This window comes from Aricia agestis, chromosome 4 (genome assembly GCF_905147365.1).
Source record: "Aricia agestis chromosome 4, ilAriAges1.1, whole genome shotgun sequence".
NCBI lineage: Eukaryota > Metazoa > Arthropoda > Insecta > Lepidoptera > Lycaenidae > Aricia > Aricia agestis.
The window spans coordinates 13,138,499-13,162,984 of record NC_056409.1 but is presented as its reverse complement, the minus strand read 5'-3'; the positions used below and the strand labels follow the sequence as shown (position 1 = coordinate 13,162,984).

The window sequence follows — 24,486 nt, the reverse complement described above, 5'->3', positions numbered from 1 at the left end:
ACTCTTTGAATAAACAGTTTTAAGAATTATGCAATTCACGCAATATGTTGTTTTCTTTACTAGACGTAGCCCCAACTTCGTCGCGCCGGGATGTTTTACTTACGGCAAATATATTTTTTTCCTAAATAAAACAGACATACAAACTTCTGTATTTATAATATTAGTATAGATATTATGGATCAATGTATTGTTAAATAACGTTATCTCAAAATATTTGTTCAACGTGCACAAATAATACTTAGATAATATATTTTGTCATAATCCAACCGTTAAAAAATCACGTTTTACGGTATCATTTAATGATATACAAGACTTAGCACTACTTATTTAGGATTATGAAGGTGAGTGGATTTCAACAACTTGCATTTTTGTAGATACTAATTTTGGTGGCAATTTTTGTTTAAGATTTGTTTTCATCGAATTTGATTCGAGAGAGAGTACTATATTTTAAATAAATTATCAAGAAAAATAAGAATATTCCTTTATATAATCATGTTATTCGTAACACCAAAATTAGCCCCCCCCCAAAATTGTTTTTTGCCACCAAAATTAGATTTGGTTGAAAAAATCATCGTACTGCAATAGAAATCAATGGCCTTTTGGTTATAATAGATCAAGTGTAAGCTAGTCTGTCTGAATTATTTTGGCCTTAAAATTCATGTACTTAAAGTCTAATGCTCAGATAGAACGATGATCACACAATTATAAAAATCTAGAGCCTATAAAAAGATGGGCCGACGATGTTGCATATTATATAAAGATGAGTTGTAAAGGATGGAACGGTAATCAGAATCAAACAATTATAAAAATCTAGTTTTAAAGATGGACTGACGATGTAGAATATAAAATATGAGTCCTAATGGATTGATCGATGATCACACAATGGGGATTGTCCATTTTTTTTTTAATTTTGCTCATTACAAAAACATTTCGAGGAATAAGGTCAGGGATCGTTTTTCTGTACATAAACGAAAAAAATACCCATTAGTTACTTATATTTTTGAACAAATACGTTTAACCTTTGTTTGACCTTCAATGGCGTTAAATTAGCAATAAATTCGACCAACGTTACGTTTCCAACTTTTGGTGAGCTTCTCGTATCAGCTTTCACATAATGAGAACTTGCATTTGACGAGCCATTATAAATAAGATTGAAAGGAAATTTAAAACATATGCAGAGGTCGATTGGCGGCCGATGATGACATCAGAGCGAAACTTTAAAAATTTATTGAGAAAAAACTAGCCAATGAATTTCAAAATTATTTAATTTATATTCTTAAAATACTATATTTTAACGAAAAAAAATATAAAAAGTACATGTGATTTTTTTTTTCCATTATCTAGGTAATATTCTATCTTTATAGATGAACTGACGATGTAGCATGTAAAGATGAAACCGTTAAGTAGAACCGTTTCGCCGCATTTTCAGGCCCCTATTTGAGAACCTAAGTCTCTAGGTCATTTAGTTCCGAAGTTATGCTAAAGCAAAGTTTCGCATTTATGACACTCACTCACTCACTCATGATCATCAAAATACTACCCATAAACTCAGAGAGCTGAAATTTGGCACAGAGTTAGGGTTTAATGGCCACATAAAGGGGAAACTATAACAATTGGCCAAGTGCGAGTCGGACTCGAAATTAGGTTTTTGTATGGGATCCCTTAAATTTTGATTCCAATTTAATTGCCTTTGGATCCAGAGACACCTTCGTATGAAATTTCACTAATTTGCAACTTATGTTCGAGTTACTAGAAACAACGTGGGAGAGCCATGCTTCGGCACGAATGGGCCGGCTCGACCGGAGAAATACCACGTTCTCACAGGAAACCGGCGTGAAACAGCGCTTGCGCTGTGTTTCGCCGAGTGAGTGAGTTTACCGGAGGCCCAATTCCCTAACCTATCCTCCCCTTTTCCCTTCCCTTCCCATCCCTACCCTCCCCTATTATCCTATTCCCTCTTAAAAGGCCGGCAACGCACCTGCAGCTCTTCTGATGCTGCGAGTGTCCATGGGCGACGGAAGTTGCTTTCCATCAGGTAACCCGTTTGCTCGTTTGCAAACGGGTTACCTGATTTCGTTATTTAATAAAAAAAAAAACAATAACATCTTAACCACCACGTGTGTTTTAATAAATTTCAAGAATTTCCCTCAATTGCTCATAGATTCCATCGTAATCATCAACCAACACAAAATAATTTTCGAAATCGGTCCACAAACAGCGGAATAATGATCAAAGACATCTGTCTCGATGTTTAGGACTATGAAAAACACTAATAATACTAATAAGTAATAATAGGTGAGGTGGTAATGTGATTTTGTAAGGTATAAGGGTAGTGATGATGATGATGATGATTATTCTTATGTACAATAAGCATATGCTTTAAATTATTAAAACAACGTCGGAACCCCCAAACATGTATCTATGAGGAGGCCGAAGATCTATTCACCACCTTGGAACCATGGTATATCTTGGTGAAAATCTAACTTTTTGGTGAGATTTACTTAGAATACATCTTATAATATATCCAAAAGCACCATAATAATATTTTTAATTTAAATTGAAATACTTCAGACAAATATCATCCACATGTTGTGGATGGCACTGTGATTTCGATTCATCTGTCGAAATGAATGATGATGGGATCTATTACTTATAGATCCCATCATCAAGTTACGGCATTTATGAACATGGTACCAAATTTGGATTATACCCTATACAATAGAGACAAAATCTTGAAAATCGGTCAACAAACGGAGAAGTGATCGTTGAACATACAAAAAAAATATATACAGACGAACATTATATACAACTTCCGTCTTTTTGCAAGTCAGTTAATAAAAGAGATTCTTGTGGAACTAGCCACAATCTTTTGTCTTTTCTAATAGTCTTTTGTTTAAACGAAACTTTTAACTCCTTTTCAACGGAGTAAGGAGTGTAGGTCGTTACTTGAAGATGAAGAGGGAACATTTAAAGTATCTTATATAATTCTCCAAGGAATCAATCACAGTCTAATTATTATTACTGCTAAATAACGCCAATCTGATACTATCACAAAGATCTCGCAAGCCAAGAATAAGGAAATACTGGGACTTCCTATACAGTTTATTTTAAATAAACTTTCCTTAAAAACGTAATAATAAAACAACACTAACTAAGAAGTAATCTGTTAGAAATGCTCAAATTATTATAGAGGTAATTGAAAACTCAAAGTTCAAATATATTTTCTTATTAACAATTAACAATAGTGCCATTGTTGATACTACGCTTCTTTGGTAGTTTATTACCAAAGAAGAAGAATTAGTTGTCTTAAGTATTTATTTTAAATATGTTTAAATTTTCATCACTGTTTGATTCAATCTTTCTTGCACTTTCTAATTTTTTTCTTGAAAATGTATAGTTAATTCTTCATCACTATCTTCCCGAGTGTCTTTTTGGGGTTCCGTAGCCAAATGGAAAAAAACGGAACCCTTATAAATTCGTCATGTCTGTCTGTCTGTCTGTCTGTCTGTCTGTCTGTCTGTCTGTCTGTCTGTCTGTCCGTCCGTATGTCACAGCCATTTTTCTCCGAAACTATAAGAGCTACACTATTGAAACTTGGTAAGTAGATGTAGTCTGTGAACCGCTTTAAGATTTTGATACAAAAATGGAAAAAATATTAAAAAATTTAGGGGTCCCCATAGGTACAACTGAAACAAAAAATGTTTTTTCATCTAACCTATGCGTGTGGGGTATCTATGGATAGGTCTTCAAAAATCATATTGAGGTTTCTAATATTATTTTTTTCTAACCTGAATGGTTTGCGAGAGAGACTCTTCCAAAGTGGTAAAATGTGTGTCCCCCCCTCTATCTTCTAAAGTATGATTATAATTCTAAAAAAAATATATGATGTACATTACTATAAAAACTACCAACGAAAATTAGTTTGAACGAGATCCAGCAAGTAGTTTTTTTATACGTCATAAATGGTAAACCTCAATTTAACTTTGATTAAATCAACTGAAATATAAAAATAAATCACAAACCTTTTCATAGAAATAAACCTTATTGCTGCTGCGGAACCCTTCATGGGCGAGTCCAACTTGCACTTGGCCGGTTTTTTTAATCTCAGCAAATTTTGAAGTAATAATAATCTTTGAGTTTTCGAATTTTGGTATAAGGAAGCAAAATTGCAGTGTCTAAAAATCCACCAAAACCACCAAAATTGGAATTTGCGAGAAAAATAATCTTTAAAAAAACTACGTGCACTAAAATTATTATAACACATTTACTTAACTATAAACAAACCAAAACCCTATCATTACTCAAAATAACTATAAGATATTGTTGCCGCAAGTATGATAATTTAGGTACACCAAATTGCATAAAATCGAGGGTTTTGTAATGAAACGGTTTTCTTTCATTTTTGGCTAGAAACTGGTACGATACAGCCCCCAACGACCTCCTAAGTGGGTTAGCGTGTGGCTGAATGAAATGAATGACGTATTTTTAACCGACTTCCAAAAAGGAGGAGGTTGTATGTTTTATGCTTTAGGGATCACTGGTATTTTGTAGAAACAGCATTTCGTAAATGACACCAAAACTGGAAAATTCTCCGCGACATACCTAAATTGCGTCAGAAAAACTCAACTACAGAACTTAAAGTACAATAAAATTGATATAAGTACTTATTATGAAGATTCAAATATATAAAACGACTACATAAAGATAAAATTGAATCCAGTACCAAGTTTTCTGTTAATCGATCTTGATATTGAGTTTAATAGTTCGACGATAACCCACCCAAATTGGAAATCACCTAAGTGTTTATGTTTATTTTCTTGGAAAATAATAATTATTTTCAAAAAATGTTTTACTTTTAAGATCAACAAGGAAAACGATATCTGGACATAAGATAGTTTTCCGCCTTGCCGCGCAAAAAAGCGATTTGGGAAATCCAGTCAGATACATTAGGCGATGCGATAAGATTAATCATATTTTCGAATAATGATATAATCGATAACACGGACAAACCGAAAAATCTAATTATATGATCAATTTTCCGTATCTTTGAAATATTATGTATCTACTTATTTATTAATTTCTAGAAGTAGTACTTTTGTGTAATGTATGATGATTGATGATATAAAAACTGTTGTGTAAGGTGAACAATAAACATAGGAAAGCAAAGTCGAATTGACAAAGATAACTTAGCAAAAACAAAATATTACTAAAAAAATGTATTTATTAGTAAAATTATATCGACAGGCATATCTATGTTTTAATTTTTAAATAGGTATATTCAGAGAAGTTGATTCCTAGGCAGATGGCGGACCTACATAACACAAATTTGGCCGCGTTAAGTCAAACCCTTCCAACCATCACAGCTAACATTGTATGGACCACAGAAAGTATGGACATAAGCCGACCAAACGACGTAGGTCCCCCATCTGCCTAGGAAAATTCTCTGATAGTACCTACATTGGTGTCGAGAACCAATGTATCTACTATCAGATCAGCCACTAAAGAGATTTTTGAACTCATCGGCGACGGCGTTGGCGTATCTGTACGTGTTTAGCACCAGTCTGTCTAAAGCCGGGGCTGGCTTTATAGAGTCTCCGTTCCTGAAATATTATAAAATATATGTACAAATTTCTGCAATGCATATAAGGAAGTTTTTTTTAAATTGCATTATTATTGTTATATTTATCGCTTTCAAGAGAAATCAAGTGAAAAAACTTGTTAAAGACAAAACAATTATTATTATTATAGATTTTGTTGCAGTCTCCATATTATTTGTCGAACTCTGTATTAAATTAAAGCAATTTTTAAATGTACATATGACTTAAGAGTAGGGCGATGGCGATCGAAAGAGTTCTAAACACTGCAATAACTGTGAAGACTAGAGACAACAACACAGAAAATATTTAAAGAGAAGCTAAATAGCTATATAACCACCGAAAACCGTAAAGGGTTTCAAAGCGGCAAAAAATTGTGGTCGTCCCAAATCGTAGGCTTCAGCACCCACTTCCGGTCGTTTTCACGCAAAGCGATTATTTCTTTTTATCTTGTCTTCATGAGACACAAAAAGGGAAAATTCAGGTCGCCTTTACAGGTTCAAAAAACCCAAGTTGCATTTATAATCACGACGGTGAAGTTGGAAATCAAAAATATTCTTTTATGGCATCGTAAGCCCCATAACTAAGTGACCAAAAAGGGAAAATTCAGCTCATCTTTACTGGTTCAAAAACGTTTTTAATATCGAATAGAGATGTCTGGATACTTAGACAAGTTGCATTTATAATCACGATAATGAAGTTAGAAATCAAAAATATTTTTTATATGGCATCGTAACCCCAACCCGTAACTAAGTGACCTGTTATGTCTAAATCGAAATTATTTAATGTAATTTTAAATTTGCCCTCATATAGAATATAATGCTCCTCATATTATAGCTATAATGTTCATGGACCAATTATTTTTATTTTATTTAGAATACTAGACCATGTGTAGCACTGGCCCTGTCTACAATATAATCTAGTAAATAATAATAATAATTTCACTTATCATAATTAATATTTACCGGCATCTGATATTCCAAGGGTTATCAATAAAATAGATATGTAGAGATATGACGGGGTAGGTCGCCGACAGCTTGTACAGGCACTCCGGGCCGAGAGGTATAGCCACCTGAAAACAAAGCAATGCGTCAAACTCTGCATTGAATTTACGAGGTCTGATATTAATTTTATGTAGTGTGAATATTACTTATTTTAAAAACCACGACAATAGGCCCTATATGCCCTTAATTTTAATAAGTTAAAACTTTAAGGTTCACTTGACCAATCCGAGTTGAAGTCTGATCTTATTTATCACGCCTATGCAATTTAAGTACATAAAATCATTATGAAAAAGTATGCAGAATGTACCATCGAAAAAAATGATTCATAGACATTTGATAAACCTACGTAATGCTTTGTTCAAACCTACGCGACCAGGCGACTGCGAAGCGGGAGCGTCAAGTGGCGTCAAGCTGTCAAATGTGTGTTTTGAATCAAAACACGCATTTGACAACTTGACGCTACCGCTTCGCAGTCGCCTGGTCGCGTGTCAATTCAATGGTAGTCGTGATCTGTCGGCTGTGTTTGACTTAACGCGACCAAATTACTTAGGTCCGCCATCCGATCCGGTGGACGCGCACCTCAAATAATTAGGTGCGATTATATTTATCAACTTCTCCATGAAGTATTATCAAACCTACCTCAGCTTGTCCCTGGCTCTTCTCGAGTATCTCGAACCACTCCCTGCCCTTGACCTTGGGCGTGAACTTGGCGAACACCTGGAAGCCCACCCCCACCAGGTCCCCGCGCGTCGTCAGCGCGAACCACGGCAGCAGGTCCTCGCATCGCTTCTCTTTCGTCATGTTGTAGTAGTAGTGGGTACCTGGAAGTTTACAAAAGATAACGACATGACTAAATGTGCATCAAGTGGAGGAAAATAATATTTTAATGATAACGTCATAATAGGGCAAAATTTTGCCAATAGTACAGATCCCTTAGCCAAGCCTTTTCTTTATCACTTCTTCATAGAATTGCCGATCAAAATGTATGGAATTGACATAAGCGTTCGTTAATATGACGTTGACGTTCGACTCGTCTTATGTCAATTCCATAAAGAAGCGATAAAAAAAAGTATTGACTACAGGCTCAGGTTCAGACAATAAATCAATGAAATTATTTATGTTGTAATCATAAAGTTAATATACCTAGCGGAATAGACAAACAAAGGCCTGAGCAAGAGAGATGTCACTATCAGTAACACTGCCCGGTAAAAAAAGACGTGTGATACATGACAGCAGCACTCTTTTTTTGACGTTCAGTCAGCACGTGCCGCACGTTGACAATTTATTCTCATAGAAATCATGTTCAATCATGCTTGTATAAGTGTATACGTACACATATTTTTACACACAGATGAAACCAATTTCGATTTCGTTTGACAGCTCAAGATTGTTGCTCTATATACCTAGCGGAATACCGCTAGGTATATTAACTTTATGGTTGTAATATATTTGCAAATAACACGTCACTTGTCAAAATAAGCCTACAACCGACTAGTCTAGTAAACAGTTTAGTTTTATATTATGTACCTAAAATATATCTTGATCCTTACCCATATTAGGAATACAGTTTTGCTTTTTGAAAAGTGTGCTGTTCAGCTCGGCCTCCGTGCTCGGTATCCGAGTGAGCTGGTTGTCAAAATCCTTCACCCATACGCCACCGTCTTGAAGAGTAGCGCCATTTTCCACCTGAGGTCCAGCGCCGGCCTTGAGAGACTCTAAATGGGCATAAATCATGATTTTAATAATCTCTTTAAGATATTATAACCAACTTCGTTTCGCCCAAAACTCCCATCACGCTGTCTATTTATTCACGAGAGTTCTATCAGCTTTTTCTACTGGAATTAGTGTATCTCAATACCACATTTCATAAAATTAATTAAGTGGTTTAAGCGTGAAAAAGTGACAGATAGTCAGACATCCACTTTCACATTCATATAATTTAGGGCCTGTTTCACCACTTTCTAAAGTGCCTAATAGGCTATTGACAACTTTTTTGACAGATTCTCCATACTTGATCTGTCAAGTTAATTGGTGGATAGCCTTATCAGGAAGTGGTGAAACAGGCCCTTAGTATTAAATAATAGCAGTCAGATAAAAAAGTATTTAAAAGTTTGTTTTTCAAAATACAGCGCTACCACGCGCTACGGAGATGCTACGCGCTACGAAAGTGCTACGCGGTACGAGCTACGAGCTACGTCACCATGTAGAGCTCTTTTCGCAATATTTTGCCAAATATTTATTTTAACTAGAGATCGCCCAATGGTCGAAATTCGACCTTAGTTTCAACGACATTAGGACTATAACTACCTATATTTTGTAAAAAATATTGACTTTTTTTCAACTCTTGTCTCTGGGACTTAGCTGATCTCAGACTGGCCGTGTAAGCATTGTAGAATAGTATCTTAAGAGGCCAATTCACGGCATGAATGGGCCTCTATAGATTCAATAAAAAAACTATAATCCATTTTCAATTTGTCAACTTTTTGTCAACAGACTTCAACCATAAATTAAGGAGTATAATTTGTATGTGTAGGCTTGTCACTCAAAAATCTGTCATTTCTCATGTGTGTGTGTTGTAGTGTGTGTAATGTTTTATTTGTTAAAAAAATGTATGATAAAAGCATATTTAAAACTATACCTGTGCAAAATTTCATGCACCACCTATGTTTCCCCATTTTTCGTAAAAAGGGTTACAAAGTTTTTCGTTCGCGTATTAATATTATGATAAACGTCATAATATCCCTAATTTTTTAATTAATGTATGTCAGTAAATGTTATTATTTGTTTAATAAAGCGAACGATCGCTTAAAATACGTATTGCTACGAACGTGCTACGTGCTACGAGTTACGTTCCTATATTATCTCAACAATATTTTGGAAAGGTTCTAGTTTTAAGTGCGATTTTCATCCTCAGATAATTATATTCATTTATTATTATATATATAATTATTTTAGTGATTGTTATTTTTAAAAAGTTGCAACGAAAGTGCTACGCGTAGTGCTACGCAATAACCCTATCGTATAGGTTTACATAAATAGTCTTTATAGGAACAAAATATGATAGATCAAGTGAATAATATTTTATACACGGGATTTCAAAAGTAGTTTTATCATATTTAAAAAAAATATAATGTTTTTCTATCGACGCAGAACTATCTATATATATCATATAGGGATATGACATTTTGACTACTGACTAGTTATTAGAAATGTAAATAGTGGTTTACAGTACGTTGCTAATAAATTTATAGCTCTAATTAATCATTTCAGCAGACAAACATGTTGAGAATATTGTGCTGGGTTTAATTACCAACCAGAGTAATATTTGTTAATAGCGAGAGTACAGTTCTAAATTTATTGCAGCAGTTACTCAACGCGGGGAAATGCTATTCTAAAGTAAACAATAATAGTGAAGCTTTGTAACATTTTGAAACGTACTGTTATGGTCAGTACTCACTATCAGTATTACTCGATAGTTTTACTCCAAGTCGAGTAAAATTGTGTGGACCGCAAAACTCCCAACTCGAAGGCTCGCACATTTTACCACTTTGGAAGAGCCTTTCTCGCAAACTATTCAGGTTATAAAAAAATGATATTAGAAACCTCAATATGATTTTTAAAGACCTATCCATAAATACCCCACACGCATAGGTTAGATGAAAAAATTTTATTTTTGTTTCAGTTGTATCTATGGGGAACCTTAAAATTTTCAATAATTTTTCCAATTTTATATCAAAATCTTACAGCGGTTTACAGATGACATCTACTTGCCAAGTTTCAATTGTATAGCTCTTATAGTTTCGGAGAAAAGTGGCTGTGACATACGGACGGACAGACAGACAGACAGACATGACGAATCTATAAGGGTTCCGTTTTTCGCCATTTGGCTACGGAACCCTAAAAAGTGAAAAGTACTATGAATATGAATTATGAAAATGCTTGTAAAAATTATCATATACTCGACATGCCCTGTTACTTGTAGCTCCTGCAGATTTTCTATACCAAGAAGGTGCTGTTTAATGGTGGCATAATATATTTATAGGCCGAAACTTAAAATTTGTTATTTACTTAACAAACCTACAGTTCCTGAACGGTCCCTATAGTTTGCTATCAATGACAAAGTTTAGATATTTGTCTTACTCTTTGACAACATAATATATTAAGAGGAGTCCACACCGCCCTTTTTTTCATACAAACGTTGTCCCCTGTTTCCTCCCTGGATAATGCTAGTAGAGTTATAATTTTTTTCCTGAACATCTACGGCTACTAATTCGATGTCCCTATGTTTTCTTTTTTTTCATAATTTAATTATTAAATAAGATATGAAAAGTTCTAAAACCCAAAAAATGGCCAGATTTTCCGCTGTGTTCAAACGTCCAGAAAACAGATTTGGCTAGATTATACAAAAAAAGCAAAACATAGGAACACAGCTCAAGCCTTTTTTAATCTTGAATGAAAAAAGTACTTAAATCGGTTAAGTTTTGGAGAAGGAATCAGGGGACAACGAATCGTTGATTTTCTGGATTTTCTGCAGTTGTCTCTATCGCGTTCTGCGGTATAGGCTTGAGGTAAGGGAGACAGCTATAGATATTACGCGTGCTTTTTTTTCATTTCTCTAGTCCCTGGTGTATCCTCTTAAGTTGTGAGTAGAAGCGAAACTTCGTACCTTCGGAGACGTAGTACTGTGTGATGGCCCAGTAGTCTCTGGGAGGGTCGCCTTCGCCATTAGAAGTACTCCACTTCGTGAATCGCGTCTCCGGCTTGAACGTCGGTGATTCGAACTCGTCCGCTGGGAACTAAAATTGTACTCATCGACCACACAGCCTTGTGATCGCTGATTGTACCTACTCATTAAATAACAAGCTTATGTACTACGAGGAAATTGATTCAGAGGCAGTTGACAGGCCCACGTCATTTGGTCCGATCATGTCAATTCTATGTTATTGGCTATGTCCACACTGTGCCTTTTTTGTTCATCAAGGGAATGCGTTATAGCGCAGTCAACAGCGCACGTTAGGCATGCCCGCGAGGCATGCGCTCTGGCCGTATCCAAAACTTTCGCTCGGTTCTTTTTTTTCTGGAATTTCTTACGCCAAATAAGTCGCACATAATCCACCCAGTAAAATGTTCTCGTCGTACATGTTACAATAATCTGACAGACACTGCAATTGAACAAAAATTACAATGTTGGCGATACGTTCGTTGAGGCATTCAATTATCGAATGCGCCAAAACGTAAGGTGAATGAAAGAAGATGACGAAAATTGAAGATAAAAGTGCATAGTGTGGACATAGCTATTAATTGTGAGGTTGAGTTTGACATAACGCAACCAAATTACGTAGGTCTTCCATCTGCCTATGAATTAACTTCTCAGATAGTACAAAAACCAAAACGACTTTAAGATTGCATTAAAATACGAAAGCAAAAAACCTAAAGTCGATTAAATTATTGACCAAACCGAGAACACTTTTTGGAAAAATATTTGTACGTATAGCAATACTTTTTGTGTTGACTACAGAAAGCTTGCGAGGTTACTGATTACTTATTCTTATTTATCTAGAAGGTTCTTAAATATTCATGTTTAGTATTATTATGGAATAATAAACAATTTGATTAAGTATACCATATTGAAACTATATCGAACACACTCATACTGCGTACATCAGCTCACAGTTTGCCTGTGGACTTGCAGCATGTCCGTTGAAATAAATTAGATAAACGTCTCAATAATGTCTTGGCGATCACATTAAATTGGTCAATCGTGCTATCAGACTGTAATTTTCGAAATATAACTGGCCAATTCAAGACAATGCAATAGAAATATCTAGATTCTAGAATATCATTATTAGTGTTACCTTCTGGAATCAGAAATGTCATATTACCTAACGTCATGCTTTATATTAGTACTAAGAAGCCTGCAGTATTTCAAATCTGACTCCATAATATTAACGGGAATCTATTTACTCAGTAGTTATATTATAATATTCGTATCGTATCTGAGTCGAGCTGGAAAGGGAGGGCTTAAGCGATGCCCCTCTGAGTAAATACAATTATCTCTCAGATTGCCAACCTCCCAGCATCTTAAGGACCTTTATTTAAAGTGAGCCTTAATTTGAGTTTAATACACTTTTACTCTTACAATAAAACTTGATTGAAAACGTAATCTTAAACGGGAACCGTTAATTTTTCCAGAGACTATCATATTGTATTTATATATGATAGAGTCTCTGGAATATATAATAGACGTTTCTCGTGACTCACGGTATCTCCTTGTCAAGTTAAATTAAAATCAATTCAGTGGCTTAAGCGTGTAAACTGTTAAGCTAACAAATATTCACATATTCGCATTTACATCAGTAAATTAATGAATAAAAAAAACTCTTTATTCAAACCATTAATTAAACAAATCAGTTGACAAAGGTTACAAAGAAAGAGAAAAAAAAACAGTTTGAAACTACAGTACAGCTCGACAAGGCTTTAAATATGAACGTGGGTGACATTGACGGGAGCGCTGCTGGGTAAAGGAGAACTGTCAAACAATACTTTTTGTATGATAAAAGCGTTTAGTTCCTTTTCTCGCCACGTTCATTTAAAGCCTTGTCGAACTGTAAATACGAAAGTGTGTCTGCCTGTCTGTGAGTAAGTACGGGTGAGTTCCGTTGAATAAAGATAACGGCAAAGAACACTCACCGCAATTTGCAACCCCGCGACGAATCCTGACGGGTCATATAGGGGGCATATCAGTTTGTCCGGGGTACAGTACAGGCGGAGGTCCGGCAGCGGGCCCGGGGGCCGCTCCGTCCGCCGCCACCCCTCAGCCTCCGCCGCGCTCATCGTCCGGGGGATCTTGAAGAAGTATTCCTTGTCCGCTAGAGCGTCCGACCAACCGAATTTCACTGAAAAAGAGTTTTAAAAATCGAACCAGAAACGGCTGAGTAACCGTTGAATATAACTACAAAAAAAATATATACAGCCGAACGTTTAACCTCGTCCATTTTGGAAGTCGGTTAAAAGTGCAAAGTTATTGTGTCACTGGGAATTATAATGGTCTGGACTTTATAAGGTGAACCAAAACTAATGATAATACTTTAGGGCAGCGGTAGGCAACAGGTGGACCGCGGGTCGAATCTCGGACCGCGAAAATATATTATAATGTATTTTATACCAAGTATCAATTTAATACATAGATAAGGTATACGTATACCTTTATTAATTCAAATAATATTTTAAGCTACATAGGACAAGTGTGTTTTTTTCTGGACCTCGTTAAAATTTTCCCACAGTATCCGGACCACATCTAAAATAACTTGCCGACCCCTGCTTTAGGGTGTGCAGGTGTCCCTTATAATAAATATGGAGTACATATACTTTCAGCACTAATTTCAGTTGTATCAGTCATTTTGAATTTACAGACACACTTTTAGATAACTTTTGGCACTAACTATATATCAAGTCCAACTGCAATTTCAAACGCATTAAAATTTAAATATCAAAAGCTGCTAACTCGCTTACAAAAACCACCACAAACAAAACAATGCGTGATAATGAATTGACATTTAAAACCTCAAGTCTTCAACCAATCAGAGAAGATGTTGTTGTGGGACGCTTAAACCGACCAATCAGTGTTTTTTTCGATAATAACTAACGATTCGTTTCGCAATCTTACTAAGGCGACTCGCGCTTTCGCGAAAACACTACTTTTTGTCAGAAAGGTTAAAAAATGTAACCCACAATGTCACCATTGTCTAATTATCCGTGTTTTTGCGAAGTCCCCAGAATTTTCGCGATAATTCGATTTATCAAATCATCCTACGACACATATATACTGTGTAGCGCTACTCACAGTGGCGTCTATACAGGGACATACACACACTCTAAAATATGATCACTTTGTTTTGTTACACCATTTTACATAATAATTACAGTTCGTCCCAATGATCACTATAGAAAGGACAATAATTAAAGGTGGCACCAGCGTCATTGACCTTTCTAGTCTATTGACTTAAGAATAAAATTGAATTCTTGTAAAGAAACAGACTTTATTATTATTTTCATCGGAAAACGTCTTGGTTATCTCTTCGTATGATAATCTCCAACTATTTATGAGTTTGAAGTGATATAATAATTCAACTGTGTTTGAAGTGATTATAATATCACCCCAACTGTCACTTCATTGTCAATCGCGGTTTATATAGGAAATGACAAGTTTTTTAACAGAGAGTCAATGACCGCTACAGACAAAATTACGCGATTTAAGAATAGAATAAAAAATATGAGAAATGATAAAATACCAGTTTCATATATTTCTGGCTTAGTATAAATTTTTAATATAATATTTAAATCACCAGTGTATGTAAAAACAGGTTATTCATACTGCAATAAACAATTAAAAACACTAGCGTTGTCCTTGCACAAACGTTGCTTAGTTCATGTTTTGAACTATAAAATAATGAAAAACTTATATTATAATCATTGCAGTTTATTACAACTATAAAGCGACTAAAAACTGTTCAAGACAAAATATTATGTCGAAAAATCTTTTACGAAACATCAACATAGCTTACCACGAAGTCCATTATATTGAATACCTGCAACAAATTAACAATAAACAATGGATTTATCTAATATTTTGTTTTGTCATATTCTACATCGATGGATAAAGTACTGACCACGATCTTCTCAACTTTACAAATCGTGATTACCTTTTATAACTTCTTATAAGGTAAGTCATTTTGTTGCGATAAAAAGTAACACATTCTGTGCCCTTGTTTATACGACTGTAGCTAGTCACTAACTTATCAAAATCACTTCTACAGTTTTGCAGGCTTAGCATGGTCACCATAGAAGTGAAGAAAGAAACTCTTTCTACGGAAGAATAGACAAAGTGACAGTTAGACAAAGTACTGTCAGAGAAGTTGGTTCCTATGCAAATCGGGGACCTAAGTAGTTTGGTCGCGTTACATCAAACCCAGCTGACAGATCACAATTAACATTGAATTGACATATTCCTTCAAATAACGTTGGTCTGTCAATTGCATAGGAATCAACTTCCTCGATGGTACATAGTTCCTTTGTATCTTTTAAATGTTATCAATGTTACTTCTATGTAATAAATTATTTTAATAAATAGAGGCAGTAAGCACCAAAGTCTTACCGCTAGCGACGGAAGCGAGGGCTACAAGTGCAATGATCTCCTTCATTGTTGCTGGAAGTCCACAGGACAATGAAAACCGTCTCCTATCAGATCTCAGTGACTACTGCGAGACGCGGCGACGACAACAATATCAATTTATACGCACCAATAAAACTGGTCTGCTTCTGAATGAATGTGGCTCACATTCGTATATTTTTATTTGCTTTGCAAACTTTCCTATGTGTTTACCTGTATAAAACCGGAAATATAAGCATGAGATGGCAAAAAAGTAGCATTAAGTTTGTTCTATAACTATGATTTCTAAATTAAAATAATTGAAACTCCATCATTTGAAAATTCTTTGTTTTAACGCTATTTATTTTTTTATTTCTTAACAGCATTGGATACATAATTTACTGTGGTAGAGGTAGAGCTAGGTAGAGTTAAGGTAGAGTGCAAAATGTTTATTATGATTTATGTATTTCATCGGTAACTGTTTATTTCCTCTTTTCTTATTTAAAAAAATATACGTACTTAAAATTATTGAAGAACGTATGAGATGTATTATGAAGAATAACACTTTAATTCAGTACAAATACAGTGTGTAACAAAAATAAGTGATAATACTTTAGGGTGTGTACGTGTTCCTTGTAGAGAGTTCACTGTTAAAGTAGCAGCGCTGAAAGACCAAATTTTTTTTTCACTTTTGTATGGGCAAGGGCTCGAGCGTCACGAGTTTTCCCATACAAAAGTGAAAAAAAAATTGGTCTTTCAGCGCTGCTACTTTCACAGTGAACTCTGTACAAGGAACACGTACACACCCTAAAGTATTATCACTTATTTTTGTTACACCCTTTAGATAATAACCAAATGTAGAGCATTTTCTTATATAATCTTATGCTCTATTTTTTAATAATAATCTATGTCTGTTTACTAATTATTAATTACCTAAAACGCCTCAGTTGTGGTATGAGCAAAAGCGATAGTTGATAGCAATATGGCGCCGACAAGGCGTCACTTGTATAGTATCACGATGCTGGCATTGAGCCCACACTTAAAACATTAATATTTGAACCGTTCATAATGTATTTCAGTGTTGCCCAACCTTTTTCTGCCACGGACCCCTAGGAAATCATGTACAGTTTTTAGGGACCCCCTTAATAAAATAAACAGAAAAAAAAACTGAATGTGTATGGTCCAGAGACGACACCGTGGAGCCCCATACGTATACTCGCGGACCCCAGGGCTCCGCGGACCACAGGTTGGGAAACACTGATGTATTTTATTAAATTATGTTTTCTTTAATGATGCAGGACAAGAGCTGAAGAATTAGATTAAGACAAGAGTTGAACCCCTTATGGTAAGTAATAGCAACGGTCTACGGCCACTTGCCCCGGTAGGGCCTCAAGTGTTGCGAGTTGATTCCTTAAAATTTTCTTAGGTTTCTGAATCAGAAATTCTGATTGCCACACACACTCGACAAAACAATAAACGCATTGTTTTTGTGATGCTGCAGAATTGATTAATTGGTGTTTAAGTAAGTAATGGCTCTCCGGCATTGAAATTATATTTTTCTATATGGAATAATGAAGAGGAATAAAGTTTGAGCTCTCATTACTTTTTTTTTATTTGGCAATTTGTACGGTCAAGTTTTTCCTTTAACATGCAAAATACTAACAACGAATGATCTAGTTAGCAACGAAAACGAATGCCCAATATTTTTCAACCGTTTTGTAAAATAAAAACAGTGTTGTCGAGTTTTTAACCCCTTTATGTAAATAAAAGGTTGTTAAAAAACCAGCAGATAAGCTATTTATTTATAGATACCAAAGGATTAATTGAGTCACTTAGCTAAGTAAGCTAATTGGTAAAGGAAATTCAGACAAATAATAAATATTTTTCGTTTCAAAGCTTGTAGGAAAAATACAATGTAGGAACCATTTTCGTTTTTTATCTGACTGATATAGTATATTATTATACTTGTATGCTTAAATTGCAAACTTATGTCAATGTTATTGTACTACAGGCACATATTACACAACAGGTTACTCAATACTCTGTTATTACCAGTTTCTATACAAAATCTATTTCTAAATAGTTTCTACACGTATCAAATGCGGGCTATGATAAGAAAAATTATTAAGTTATGTTCAGTTAGTTTTTATTATTCGTAGTGTTCAGTGCACGAAAACGACGCGTCGCCTCCAAATCGTTTCAATTCGTAATGGAAAGGATAACAAATATTGTTTTGAATGACACGCGACAAAACTAAAGTAAATAATAAAAGATATAAGTAGGTATCAAAATTTGCATTTTCCCTAAATTTACAAATCAGAGATCACACAAAAGAAAGATTTAAGCTTTAAACCAGCAAATAAATCGTAGAGATATAATCGCGTTATCGCAACGTTAGGCAAGTCATTAATTTCATGAAACTGTGGTTCAAGCAGTCGGTTTATTTCTCCTTTAATGTAGATTTGTATTCGATTGTTCGAGTTGATAGTATCTGTAACCACGCATTTTTTTTTTTTATGAAATAAGGGGGCAAACGAGCAAACGGGTCACCTGATGGAAAGCAACATCCGTCGCCCATGGACACTCGCAGCATCAGAAGAGCTGCAAGTGCGTTGCCGGCCTTTTAAGAGGGAATAGGGTAGTAGGGGAGGTAGGGAAGGGAAGGGAATAGGGGAAGGTAGGGAAGGGAAGGGAATAGGGGAGGGCAGGGAAGGGAATAGGGTAGGGGATTGGGCCTCCGGTAAACTCACTCACTCGGCGAAACACAGCGCAAGCACTGTTTCACGCTGGTTTTCTGTGAGAACGTGGTATTTCTCCGGTCGAGCCGGCCCATTCGTGCCGAAGCATGGCTCTCCCACGTGTATAATTATAGTAGATACCTCTCAGTATTCTTTGACTCAAATTTTTACATCTTCAGGGTATGGTAAGTAAAAACGTCTTATGGACATCATGCACTTTTTAAGGCTGCCTAAAAACACGCATCAGAACACGTGACCTGATCGAAAATTTGTAAGACGGAGGGAAAGTAAGCCAGTGAAGCCTAGGATTTAGGCCATACGAAAATGCAACCTGTTGATTTTTTTGTGCACAAAAAACTTTTCTTCTCTACTTCTTTGGATTATAAAATGTTAAACTTACATAATATCAATGTAATGCACAATGCGGATAACCACATTATACGCAAATTTCACATAGTTAGAGATCGCCCAATGGTCGAAATTCGACCTTAGTTTCAACGACATTAGGACTAAAAATATTGACTTCATCATATTTTTTTTCAACTCTTGTCTGAGACTGACCGTGTAAGTATTGTCGTGTAAGTAGTAAGTTAATAGTATCTAAGATTCAATAAAAAAAAACTGTAATCCATTTTCAATTTGTCACCTTATTGTCAACAGACTTCAACCATAAATAAAAGAGTATAATTCGTATATATAGGCTTGTCACTCAAAAATCTGTCATTTTTCCTAGTGTGTGTTGTTGTCTGTGTAATGTTTTATTTGTTAAAAAAATGTATGATAAAAGCACAGACGTAAAAAAAGAACGGACGTAACCTTCTCTAATCACGAGTGAAGCCTAGTTATGGCCGCCCGTGTAGGACGTGTGCGTTATATGAGGGTTGCCATATAAATCATAAATTTCCCTACTTTTAAATTTTGTAAACTCAGACAAGTTAAATGTATTTTTTATACTTAAACATATTTTTATGTTTTATTCGCTTCAGAAATGTAAGCGGTTGTTAAAGATGTCATAATGAAAATATTATTTTTATGACACTATAGATAGAAAAAAAACACATATTACGTACAGAGAAGTATATTATTTACATAACATTATTAGTAATAATGATTATGTACAAACACACACAGTTTACAATAATAAAATTATTACTAGCTATTTGACCGAGCTTTGCTCGGTATTCGATAAAACACGAATAAAATGACATTTTCTAAAAATAATTCCTAGCTAGACAGATTTACCGCCCCCGAAACCTATATAAGAAACCTGTATACGAAAAGATATAAGATAATGAAGTCCCGTAACCCGTTTCATCAAACAATCAAGTAATGTTAAATAAATAATGGCTTGTTAAATCAGTTAACGGCCTGTTAGAGCTATCGAGAGTTCTACCATGCGCTAACGTCAAATCAAATCACCTAACATGGTGTTAAATTTATTCCTGGTCTAGAGGTCCATTCAATATTTTCATTCCTACTAGGTCTCAATGACGCTCGGGTGACTACACCAATAGCACCTTCCCCTACTACTGAAGGAAATCTAAGACAACAATTTTATCTATGGACGCTTCACACCACGTCAGTCTGACCCTGTGATAAGTACCTGAAGGACTTGTGTTACGGGTACCAGACAACGGAATATATTTAATACTTTTATACTATACATATATTTAAGATTTTTATTATATGATACACATATTTAATACACACCCATGACCCAGGAACTTTGAAAACTTTTTGTTCCGTCGGCAGGATTCGAACCTGCGACCCCCGGCTTGAGCCACCGACAGCCCACCCACTGAGCCACAGAGGTCATCAAACAACAGTTATATCCACTTTTGTAAATTAAGAAATTAATAGGGGTGTAGACTATTTTTAGGAAATATATTTATTTTACAGATGTACCATCAAGGAAGTTGATTCCTATGCAACTGACAGACCAACGATAATTGGTCGAATACTTATGTCATGTCAATGTTAATTGTGATCTGTCGGCTGGGTTTGACGTAGCGCAACCAAACTACTTATGTCCCCGATTTGCATAGGAATCAACTTCTCTGATAGTACATAAGTATTTTGTTACACCTAAAAATATGTATAAAAAATAAATACACTCTTATTTCAATAAAAAAAATCACTTATTAAATATAAAAAATATTATAAAGTTATTAAGTAAAATATGTCCATTTTCGGTAATTCTATAATACAAACTCTCAAAAAAACAATAATTTGTATTAGTTTTCGTTTACTGTCTACACCCCTATTATTGTATTCCTGCCTAATTACTGGTCAATAGTATGCTAAATACTTACATGACACTAATAAAAGACAATAAAATTAATTATTTGATTATTTAAAAATAATTTAAAATTTTCCCCGGTTTGGGGAAAATTTCCCCACTTTGTTATGGACATTACTGACCTGTTGAAGTTGAATTAATATTTACATTATTTTATCAAAATACTTTAAAAATATGTTATCTTTCCTATGAAATATTATTCCTTGATGTTTTTTGTGTAAGGTTGTATTGTTCTTGCACCATTTTACAACACAAGATGGCATATTTATTTTTATTTATGAATGACAAAGATGTGTCACCGCGATGCAGTCTAATTGCGTAATGGCGGTACGATCGGCTTATTACAGTGCGAGTGTTTGTGCAAGATGTGTACATATGATCGCCTGGGCTTATTAAGGGTGCTTCACTCATTTCTTAATGGCGATCCGTCCGTATTTTTTTTACGTCCGTGGATAAAAGCATAATTTCAAAATAGTATTAGCTCGATGCACTCCTTCACCATATAAACTATAACTGTGCAAAATTTCATTCACCTACATTTCCGCATTTTTGTCAAAAGGGAAACAAAGTTTTTGGCTCACGTATTAATATATAGATACGAGTATATAGATATTACGAGTTTGACTCAATGATATTCTATGTTACTAACGTATGACTAGCCACATACGAGAGCATTAAATAACTTCAATAATCTAGGACTAGGCCGGGTGAATCCTGCTGGAATTTTAAATTTTGAAACGATATCGTCAGTGCAGGGAATGCCCAATGCCGGTCGTTCAAGGCGCATGGTAATGCGATAGTCATGACACCAATTTCAGATCCGGCGTGTTTGCCCGGCTTTGTTGCGCGCCCGCGTGAAATCATTTATTCCATTTGTGTTTTGTCAATGTTGTTGTGTCGCTGTTTGCCGGTAATTGCCCAATTTTGTCCCTGTTTAGAACCGAATTAACGTGACATGACACGGTATGCTTTAGTTGAGGTTATAACTGAATTTTAGCTTTGAAACATGTCGTAGCTTTGTTTTGAAGTGATACGAATAAATTGTTAAAAAATCACAATTTCAACAACTTTCTGGTACAGAGCAATTAATATTTTTTCCCTTTTAATAAACAGATAAGAACTAATTTACTAGAAGTACAAAAGATAAGATTATTTATTTGGTGAAAACTAGCCAAGTGGAGGGATCGTCTATCACAATTTTTATTTATACGAACAGTTTGAAACAAGTTATTAGACGTAGTAAATCTTGCCAGCAAAAAAGGTTTTACTTTGCCAAAAACTGAATTAGGTAACATACGCCCTAACATCTATAAAGTGGGACACTTGACCTTAAATGGAGTTTCGACTTTTGAAAAATAAACTTCTTTTTAGATTAAAATAAGATGTTAAGGCATTCGTGTTTTTATCCAAAGGCTTTTTACAAAATTTTAAATATAAATAATGATATTTCTATATATAATATATAAAACTCAAAGGTGACTGACATGGTGATCTATCAACGCACAGCCCAAACCACTGGACGGATCGGGCTGAAATTTGGCATGCAGCCTGCAGGTAGATGTTATGACGTAGGCATCCGCTAAGGAAGGACTTTGATCAATTCTACCCCCAAAGGGTATGGGGAGGTAAAATAGGGGATGAAAGATTGTATATAATGACACTGATTTACGCGAGCGAAGCCGCGGGCAAAAGCTAGTAATTATAATATAAGACACAAAGTCAAAAGAAAAAAGAACGTGGGTTAAAACGTGTCGTATGCGGCATGATAGGCTCTCGATGCTCCTTCAGTCTTCGTCAGTAAGGATAATCTCGATAATCTCGATTCACGATGTAATCCCTCACAAAATAAATATCACAAAATCGTTGTAGATACTCAATGATAGAGAAATCTGTGAAAGAATTTATCCTTGTTGTTGCAAAATTATTAATAACCTACGGACAAATACGAATTTGCTTTTCTCTTCGTACTGCGCTATATTACCTCTATTTGCTATGTCATTAAAATATATCAGTTAAAACAAAAACACCTTTTTTATTTGGAATGATAATGATTGCCATCAAGCCCCATAAGCTTACCGGTGAGCGAGACACAATAGAATAACAATAGTTTTCCAAGAATCCACGATCGAAGGAATAGTTGAGTACAAGTTTTATGAATTGAGAGAGCCACGGTTCGGGACGAAAGTACCATCGGCCTTACAGAAAATAATAACAAGCATTATTTCTCGTATTGCTCATGAATTTTACAAAAGTATATCTTAAATGCAACAAAACTATGATTCATGCTACATAATGTAACGTTTAGTAAATAGAAATCTACTAAATATATTACTTAAGTGCCTACACGCGTTTTTCGAGGACGCACACATCCCGGATTTTCTTGTCACTCGGAATGCTGAGTCGCCACGTGACAGTGACAAATCGCTGGCGACTAGCAACGGATTCGGGGTTTTACATCAATCTCACGTCTTATCGAAGTTTGATCAATGATTGTCCCATTTTGATGACTGTCTCTGTGTCAGCCCTTGTTCAGAGATTGTATCCAAATTTTTGGAAAATTAATGCAACTTCATGCCTTGCTCGATTCAGTCCACGATCATTATTTAGCGGCAATAAAATACTATTATAATTATTATGTAGATTGTAGGTAGTTAATTAGGTCCAACTCGGTACTTCTAATCGTAAAGTGGCTTGAAATGCAGTTGTTAATTGGACGCTGTTAAATATTCGTGCACTAACCCACAAAAGTATTGAACTATGAATGCAGTTATGTTCTTTAGATCATTTAAAACTAGATTGCAATAAAAAATTTACAAAAATAATATGGGTTAGGACACAAATGCGACCAATTATTATCTACATTATTTCAAGTACCAAGTCCTGTCTAGTAAAACCTACTAGTCTGTAGTGTGAATATTTTAAGAAAGATTTGGAAATACAAGTTTCAACTTATAAGTATGTAACATGTTACACGATAAACACTAGTTTCGGTTATTTAACTAACATGCAAATTATTACATATCGAGGCATTATTGTACGTAATATGCTAACAGTTGTGGCTGATTAGCGATTAACTGGTAGTTAACTTTAATCTCTATTTTCCGATAAAAATAATCGCTGTAAATTAATTGAACATAACCGAGTAATACGAGTTTAGATTTCCTATTACAATTTCCCTAACGTTCGTAGTTGATATGCGCCATACATAACACTCCACTCAGCTCGAAAATTGACAATATGTTAAGCTACATAGAACAGGCCAAGTGCCTGTACTGGGTTTCCAAACACAAAGTATGCTATTTTACATAATATCTAGATAACTAATTATCAGTTTTGCCTAATATATAAGCTGTTTTACCTTTTTGGCTTCGTCAAATTTTATAACTTCACAAATGTTATTCAATAACTAATTTAGTGAATAATTCTTTACTTATGTTAGTTAGCTGCTGCTAAGTTTATTTTAGTAATGTTAGAAACGCGGTCAATTTATACGAAGAGCAATTACCTCATCCTGTTACGAAAAACGCGTACTTACCTGCTGGTTCACTGCAGAAAGAACCCTAAATCATTGTTAAGTTTATTTACCTGCATAAAACTTACACTAGTCAAAAATAGAGCAGCCAAAAATATTAATATATCATTCTATAAACTTTATAGAGATGTTTTGTAACTAGTTTCTTTATATTATGTAGCAGGCATTTAG

The 24,486-nt window shown here is 34.9% G+C and overlaps 1 protein-coding gene across 1 annotated transcript; it reads right to left on the bottom strand.

The window, feature by feature from the left end:
- Positions 1-5,332: 5,332 nt before the first annotated feature.
- On the bottom strand, positions 5,333-15,865 carry LOC121726007. Its single transcript, XM_042113223.1, has 8 exons — positions 15,753-15,865; positions 15,163-15,186; positions 13,289-13,494; positions 11,265-11,394; positions 8,149-8,313; positions 7,238-7,419; positions 6,560-6,666; positions 5,333-5,600 (listed from the first exon to the last, which is right to left on the bottom strand). The coding sequence occupies exons 1-8, from the start codon at positions 15,796-15,798 to the stop codon at positions 5,492-5,494; spliced, it is 969 nt and encodes a 322-aa protein (XP_041969157.1). The 5' UTR covers positions 15,799-15,865; the 3' UTR covers positions 5,333-5,491.
- Positions 15,866-24,486: the final 8,621 nt, after the last annotated feature.